General features: G+C 39.1%; 2 protein-coding genes across 3 annotated transcripts in view; both read left to right on the top strand.

The window, feature by feature from the left end:
- pheta1 (PH domain containing endocytic trafficking adaptor 1) overlaps positions 1-8,907 on the top strand; it is a 19,669-nt gene that overhangs the window by 3,402 nt on the left and 7,360 nt on the right. The gene's annotated exons all lie outside the window — the stretch shown is intronic.
- On the top strand, positions 234-7,687 carry LOC121944146 (peroxisomal multifunctional enzyme type 2-like). Its single transcript, XM_042487838.1, has 10 exons — positions 234-258; positions 1,229-1,332; positions 1,415-1,480; positions 1,861-1,930; positions 3,312-3,418; positions 3,696-3,782; positions 3,902-3,988; positions 4,499-4,637; positions 5,839-5,966; positions 6,949-7,687. The coding sequence occupies exons 1-10, from the start codon at positions 234-236 to the stop codon at positions 7,036-7,038; spliced, it is 903 nt and encodes a 300-aa protein (XP_042343772.1). The 3' UTR covers positions 7,039-7,687.

The following is an 8,907-nucleotide window of genomic DNA, read 5'->3' as shown; positions in this document are numbered from 1 at the left end:
CAGTTTTATTACAGTTTTATTTTATTATTATTTGTTCCCGAAATGCACGTAGGTTCAGTCTGGATAAAAAACAAGAACGGATTATGTGATCTAATCCTGTTGCAGAATCCTTTTTTACATTAAAGCAAACCCATTTTCAAGATCTGATCCAACCCGATAGCCGAAATCTAATCTGATTTCTTCTGAACAAATGGGACCAAGGATGCCACACCATTGATCATACTTATCGAGGCATGGACACAGGACCTCTGGGGTACGGTACGCTCCACAGATACACGATCAGATTGGGATTTGGGGAATTTGGAGCTCAGGTCAACACCTTGAGCTCTTTATCAAGTTCCTCGGGCCATTCCTGAGCTGTTTTTGTGGTGCGGCATGACTCATTGTCCTACTGGGGAGAGTGTTGTTGCTATGAGGAGGCATGCTTGGTCTGCAGTGGTGTTTGAATGAGTGGTGCATGTCAAGTTTTATTCACAAAAATAACAGGACCCAAGGTTTCTCAGCAGAACATTGCATTGTAACAAGGCGATCAATGTTATTCACTTCACCTGTCAGTGGTTTTTATGTGTTTGGCTGATCAGTTTAAGTTGAAAAGACGTACAAAACAAAACAAGGAAAACTGGAACACAAGCAGACAAAATGAAAAGACTGTCAACCAGTTTACAAGTCTAAATAAATGGTCTTTTAAAGATGTTGTGACAATAATAATATCTCGAAGTTTAAGTAACATGAATAAATTAATCAAGATAAACACTAGACCAGCTCATGTAGCCGGGCAGGTTAGAGTCTGTATGGATTTATTAGTAATATGAGACTGTGCCAGGAAAGGCCCCGAAATCCTTTCAAATGTGTTTTGTATGTTTGTTTGGATGCAGCCTTTCCAGAGTTAGACTTTCAGGTGAGGAGAATAAGTTCCTTAGCAACCACCATTACTGAGCGCAGAGCAATCTGCATATCTAACAGCAGCTCAAAGGTCTGTGCAGAGCAACCGAAGATGGCCAGGTTATGGTTGGGCTGAATGTCTCTGGAAAAGCCTTTTAGAAGGAACTTAAAAATTGCAGTTCAAATGTTGTATAATGTAGATTAAAACCAGAAAAGATGTGCCAGTTTTCCTTAAACAGAGCAGCAGTTGTTGCATTTAGATGAGACTGATGGGAAGATGCAGTTTTGGTAAGAGTAATGCCGTAATTATATATTTATATAATGCCACATTTGTGCTTCTGTACAGTGAACACCTACAGCGGAGATGAGCTGATCTGCTACAACCAGTTTTCAGTGTTTGTGGTCGGAGCTGGAGGATTCGGAGGGAAGAGAACCTCTGAGAAAGCAAAAGTACGTATTCCATGTTTGAGTTACGAAACAAGACATCGGGTGTTATTGCTGCCTCATATTTGATTTGTTTTATTTCCTTCAGGCTTCTCTGCCCCCACCTAAACGGGCACCAGATGCTGTGGTGATTGATTCGACCACAAGAGACCAAGTGAGTGTGTCTGTGTGGGTTCAGCTGCAGAATAAATCAGCTGCATTGATGATATGTGGGTGAAAATAGGACATATTGTTTTGTGCTTCTGAAATAAGTTTAGCATTTTAGACCAAATATGAAGAAGTGTTGAACAAAGTTTTCGCACTCTGACTGTACGATGCAGCAGAGAATAAAAAAAGAAAGGGAGAATAAAAAACGAGATCCCTTGAGCAATTTAAATGACTGCAACTGTATCACTTCAAAGACATCTTATTTTAGGTATCTCTTCTATTGCCTTCATAATAATTTAATTTCATCCCACATCTGTGTATGAAAAGTTCAGGGGTTCATGAATTAGATATAGATCTAAACAATATCTGTTTCCCCCGCGGTTACAGGCGGCCCTGTACCGGTTGAGTGGAGACTGGAACCCTCTTCATATAGACCCCAGCTTTGCTGCCATGGGAGGTGAGAGTCTGTTCATCTGTTGTGGTCTGATGGGCGTCATTTTCCATCAAAATATTCTGAATTTACTTTGGTCAAGGCTCATCTTTCCTTGGGATTTTAGTTCAAATTATGTGTTTGAATGTCATTAATACTTTAATACATAACGAACTTAAATGTGATGATTTTGGCGGCCTGCTGTGGACAAAAGTGGTAGTGTTTCATAGAAGGAAGTTCACATTCCCCAAGGCCAAGCGGCAACCTCCAAGGCTAAAAAATGATTCAAATGTGGAAGTGCCAAAAACTGCAGTTCATTTTATGGCTACATAAACAGAGTGAATCCCCATACACCCCCATGTTAAAATGCCCCTTTACAGCAGAGTAGTAAACATTATTCAACAAATTAAAGTTCAACTGTTTAAAGAAGTTTTATGTTCAATAAATGCAACATGTTAACAAAGTCAATGAGTAATCATGGTAAATAATTGTGATTTCAATGTTGACCAAAACAATCCTGATTTCCTATGATTTTTGCCATAATCAAGCGGCCCTACCCTGATGTTTGTTCAAGTGTTTGTTTTTATGATCACTTTTGTTTTAATGAGTTATTAAATTAGACAAAAAGGGGCTTTTCCACCATGATTAATATCTGCGTGTGCCCGTCCATGTGCTGGCATTCAATGGGCCTGCTCGCGATTGGTCGCACGGATGTTTTTGCGGGAACTTCCCCACCATGGATATCGCTACTGCGCAGACTCCAGCTCTCAATGACATCACCTGCGCAAGATGGCAGCGCCAGTATCAGGGATATTTTAGCCCCACATAAGCATAGCAGGAGTAAGTGGAGGCATCCATCTTTATATACAGTCTATGGTCTGGGATCAGACCTCTCAAAAAAGGATCTAATGCAGGTGTCAAAAGCTCCAGATGTTTGGGTTATTCTGCTCCATACCTGAAAGGTATTGATTACTGGTGACTAGCCCTAGTGCTCTATTGTTGTCCCTTATAGCTTTTTTTGTTCCTCAGTCAGTTCATTTTTTTATTTTTTATTTTTGTCCTCCGTATCAGCCACAAGCCACAAATCATAACATCAAAATTTAAATTCTCTAAAGACAAATCTCTTCTTGTTTCCTTTGAACTTGTTAACATACTACTCACCATGAAACTTTGCCTGAGAAAATGAAAACACTGACTTCTCCAGTCTGTGCTGTAAATTTTTCATCTGATTTTATGGAAATTGGAGTTGGGGCATTAAGAATAACTATATAGAAATATCCAATCTGCTCACCAATGGTCTTGTTTACTCAAGTTGGTCATATAGAGACATCAGTATTAAAATGTAGTACTTTTTATAAGAGTTAAAAACTTTGAAACATGCCTAACTCAAAATGCTCTTTGGCTGCAGGCTTCCAGGCTCCCATCCTTCATGGCTTGTGCTCGTTTGGCTTCGCTGCAAGACATGTCCTCAAGCAGTTTGCCGACAACGACCCCTCCAGATTCAAGGCTATCAAGGTAAGCTTCACTTATGATTCAAACCCTGACATTTATTTTAAGTGTCATTGGGCCTCATGCAAGAACCACTTGAATGAATGAGTTTGTTATTCATTGGCATGTTTGAGTAATTCAGGAGAATTGGTCACATTAATTTAGGGGTTTTTCAGCTGAAACTATGAGGCTTAAAGGTTTGATTCATGTGGTTTATATGAGGTCAGGTTAAATGTTATAAAATGATTTAGTTACAGATCCATCGACTACACTGCCGTCTCTTCATCTAGTCTCTTTTTCTCAGGTTCGCTTTGCAAAGCCGGTGATGCCGGGTCAGTCACTGCAAACTGAGATGTGGAAGGAAGGCAACAGAATTCACATCCAGTGCAAAGTCAGTATCTAGCATCAGTTTGGATTACAGTCATCACCACAGATTTGTGGGTGACTGAGTCTCTGTTTTTTTGTGAATGTTCAGCATGTATCAGATCAGCACTCTTTTCTTTCATCCAGGTGAAGGAGACAGATGCCATTGTGCTCGCTGGGGCCTATGTGGATTTACATGGTGCATCAGAGGCTTCTTCAGAAAATCTCACTCAAGTACGTCAGAATGAAAATGTTCCTTTCAAACAACAATCTTTCATTGAACTCTGAAGCTCATTTTATTGTAGTTCTGTAGATTCATAAAAATGTAAAGAAATTTCTATTTTGAATGTTTGTTAGTTAGTTTCTTTTTTCTTTTTACTTTTGATATATTTATATTTCTTGTACATGCAAATGGTCATTTATCAGGGATCATTCTGTTCTGTTAAAAATAAAAAATAATTGCTCCCCTGGTAGAGCAGGTATCCAGTGTACAAAGGCCATGTCCTTGCTGCAGCGGCCAACTTGTGGCCATTTACGTCATGTCATCCCCCTTCTCTTCCCTTTTTATGCTGAGAACTGTCCGATCAAATGAAGGCAAAAAGCCAAATAAAAATTTAAAAAGTGTATTAATAATGAAAGAAAGCAGTGACAAATTATATAAAAAGTTTAAAAGATGTACTTTTAAAAATCTGTGTGGTGAAAATGGACACAAAGAGTGTTTCTGTTCTCGCTACGTTTGTGCAGGGAGGGGATCTTCGGAGTGATCTGGTGTTTGCAGAGATCGGGCGTCGTATTAAAGACGTTGGCTCTGAGTTGGTCAAGAAGGTGAATGCTGTGTTCAGTTGGGAGATCATCAACGACGGCAAGAGCGCTGCACAGTGGAGTAAGTGCACTGAATGGTTTACAAATGCATTGCATTGTGGGGAAAAACACCAGTTCAACTCTCTGTTGTCCAACAGGAATTAGGATAAGATAAAGTGAGGCAGATCGTGGTATGTCAGAATTAGAATTTACAATGTTTATTTTACTTAAAACCTTTGGAAACCTGTAGAAAAAGAAGACATTTTAAAGTACCAGCCCAGATTTTGTAATTCCTGCCATACATAAAAATAATTTTAAAAATAAGTCTTTTTAAAAACTTTAAAAACAGGATCTTGCAGGGTCCCTATTTGCAAGATTACAACCACATTCCCTTTGAGATTATTTCCCATCTTGCACCTGGTGGAAAATATTACACCAAATTATCTTAAAGAAATATGACACATAAACAATTCTTACATAACTTTAGAAACACAAGCTTAAAGGTGCCATATGTGCAGAGTATATAATCCATACTGATAAACAGTATTTGCATACAAACTTTACACTTTGGATTTTGTTACATCAACTCTACCAGCCTCCTCTAGTCAGCGGCGTTATTTTAGTGGTAGGAGATTGTGGGAATGAGAGGAGAACTGTTCCAGAAAAAAATATGCTGGTTGTGGATCAGATACACCCTGAATTTGAAGCTTTTTTGCATCAACATTTGTATTTGAAGAATTGTCTGCCTCCATGGCTACATAGCATGAGTCAAGACAGACATGAATGTGAACTGTGACTTCAACTTGACAGATTCGCGGAGGCATACAGCACGAGCCGGTACTTCTAGTTTCAGTAAATGTTGACTTTTGGATTTGACAAAACTCTGGAGTCCTTGGAAATGTGTTGACCACATGAGTCTGAAGTCATCCTTTGAGCCACCACTGGAATCCAATTCTACAAATTGTAGTATACAAATTATATTACTGTAGCTTAATCTTAATCTGCAGCCATGTAGAAACGCTGACTTTAAACTTAATGAATAGACATGCAAAAAAAAAAAAAAATGCTGAGCATCATTCAAATGATAGAATTTAGAATTTGAATGTCAACGTTATGTATGAAGCTTGGAGCTATTCGGTACAGCGTGGGACATTGTCGCTAAAGGCAGAATAACTCAATAGACAAGTAAGTTTAAAAGCAGAGCCAACTAACCAAGTAATATTTGTAAAGTGTTTCTGATTTATTCCATCTTCAACCTCTGCCTGCACTTTTCCTTTTTCCAGCCATTGACCTGAAGAACGGCAGCGGTTCCTTGCACAAAGGCCCTTACAGCGGGAAAGCGGATGTGACCTTCACTGTGTCGGATAAAGACTTCATGGAGGTGGTGCAGGGGAAACTCAACCCTCAGAAGGTAACAAACAAGGAGTCAAACCTATTTAGCTAGAATGAATCAAATTTGTTGAAAGGCTTATTTACATGCTGTGCTGGGAACAGCCTTACATCTTTTAACCAGATTTTTACAGTATCCTCACAAAGGGAGCATTTTAGATAAAGTTTATAACAGATGTTTTTTCTTTTGGTAAAATGTAGCCTCATATTTTAAATCCAGTTTTAAAATCCCATCTTGTACATTTTAATTAAGGCCAAAGTGCCTTTGAAGAGCCCTTCGTTCTGTAATGACTTCTCTCTTGATCTCATCATGTCGGAAAAGAGGGAAATAAAATGATCCATCAAACCAAGTTCAGAGAGCACTCAGCGCGGGTAATCAATCGACGCTACTTGTTATGTCCATAGCATCTCATCTGTCAGAGGGAGTGGCCATCACTGCACAGAATTTATGTGTTTCCTGGAGCGCTTGATATTGATCTGAGGCCAGTGTACGTGTGTGTGTGTGCGCTCTTCACAAAGAGCATCAACAGGCTGCGGTGCTGAAGGTCCCTCAGGCTCTGTCTTTCTCCTTCCTCTCTGACGATGAAAGGAGCAGCTTTGAGAGAGATAAGTTGAAGTTAAAAAGGAGTTTCTGCTAACTGTCACCCAGGGTCGTCATAACCGCCGTCTCCTGATTGATTTTTGCCGGGGAAAGCGACACACGGCATCTGCAGTTCAGTTCACTAGATAAAGACTTTTCAGCTGCACCTCTCAGCTCTGGACCTTATAAATATGAACATTTTTTTATTGTTCTGCTGCCAGAGCATCAAGGGTCACATACTCCCTTTAGCCGCGGCTTGTTGCTTTTTCATTTGTAGTTGTTGTGTTAGCTGCAGGTGTCTTGGCCCTGTTTTACTCCCTGCGTACTTGAAAAACGGCCAAACCATCTTGAGAATCAGAGGAGATTTTGTGGCTTTCTTGAAAAAAAAATAAATAAATCCAGGATGTCTTTGTTGTTTTCTTAGGCCTTCTTCTCCGGCTTGCTGAAGGTTAAAGGGAACATCATGCTGAGTCAGAAGCTGGAGGTCATCCTGAAGGACTACGCCAAGCTGTGAGCTCCTCAGCCAACCAGTCAGATGACTTTCTCACCGACTAACCAACCTACCACCTCTCTCCATTTGTCGGCTTTTATTCTTCTGATTCATGAGTGTAGGCAAACGTTCAGCTGGTAGACTTAAAGCTACGTCAGAATTAATTTTCTAATGTGAATTGACTTTTACTGAAGTCATAAACTGTACAGAGATGATAAAAGATATGTTTTTTTTTTATTGTATCACTTTGGCTACATTCACATTACAGGTCATCAATGCTCAATTTAGATTTTCCCGAGATCTGATCATTCTGCCTAGACTGTTAACATTCATGATTAAAGAAACCCATATCTGACATCAGTGAGAGCAGATCGCTGCCCTGAAGCACCTCATGCAGCCAAAAACATCACACACCTCGTCCTAACATACAGCGAGTACACAAACTCTGACTGTGAAAGAGTGTCCACAAGTACTACAAGCAACAGCAACATTTAGGAAGCCTTTTGAGTCCTGGCCAAACAGTCTGCTGGTATTGAGGGTTATTTCCTCTCACTCAGACAAAGAAAGCTTTCAGAGATAACTTTTGTTTAAACATTTAATTTTGAATTCAGTGTTGATTGCATAATGTATTGGCTAACAATAAATAAATACATGAATAAAAACATTAAAATTGGTTTGCTAGTAGCTTAGTTTTCACTATGAAATTCTGCATATATGAAATGAACATCACATTATATGAGCAGTTATGATAATGTATGTCATGAATGTTGGCAAAGTTAGGTGAAAAGCTGCCAGTTAGCTAAAATCTTGCAACCATCTTGCGTGGAACTCCCACCCTGCAATCCAATCCTGTATTTTTGCTGAGTTATTTCTTGAAGCAGTTGAATGTAGGTGATTGGGAACAAACAAAACGGTGCAAGGACCCTATTGAAATTGAAGTAATTATTATTATGCTTTTTTTTTTTTTTAGAGCTTAGTGTCTGGAGGTTTGGCTCTGTGGGTAAGTCAGGCGGTTAGTGTGCCTGAGGTTGCTGATTTAAGTCTTACCTGGGACTAGGGCTGGGTGAAATGGTGTAAAGATAAAATGTTCCATTTTGTTTTTTTACACCAAACTTATTTTACGATTTTAATGAATTTTAATCAATGTTTTTTTCCTTCTTTAAAACTAAATACAAATGACAACGAAATTACTCAAAGCAAGTTTTGCTTTTGTTTTTAGCAGTAAAAAATAAAGGGAGGGAGTGTATGGTGGACGCAGAAATTGAGATTTTCATTTTTAAAAATCGCCCTGTACCACAAATTCGAATTAATCGATAGATTCGATTTATTGCCCAGCCCTACCTGGGACAGGTGAAATTTCACTGCATTTCATTTCACTGTTCAAAGCACAGAGCTAAAGAGACCGTTGAATACATGAAGTTGGGTTGAGAGACAGGAAGGAGGGACCTCCTTGTTGATCTTATTACCAACCAATAGAGAAAACTGAAATGTTTCCCCATTCACATTATATTTAACTGTATTCATCTACAGCTTATTCATCAATGTATTTCCTCTCTGACTGCCAAAGTGGATAAAAACCTGTCATCCTGTGGTGTTCCTGTGTTTAAATGTAATTTAAAACAATTTTCCTGCAACTCTTCATCACCAACTCTAGTCTATAATAGTATTGAGGGTCTATAATTGTATGTAAAGTCTGACTTTTGAACCGCTAATTCTATCAACATGCTTTAAAATATCACGTTAAGTGGAGAATCTAAGCTTTCCACTGATATCATATTTGTCCAACTATAACACATCCTTGATGTGCCCTGTTCAGACATCTAGAGGCTCTGCAGCGAGCGTAGTTACATCATCAATTTCTGCGCATTGATTCGCCAGGGAAACCCACGTGTT

This window comes from Plectropomus leopardus, chromosome 6 (assembly GCF_008729295.1).
Source record: "Plectropomus leopardus isolate mb chromosome 6, YSFRI_Pleo_2.0, whole genome shotgun sequence".
Lineage (NCBI taxonomy): Eukaryota > Metazoa > Chordata > Actinopteri > Perciformes > Serranidae > Plectropomus > Plectropomus leopardus.
This window is presented reverse-complemented; position numbering and strand designations above follow the sequence as displayed.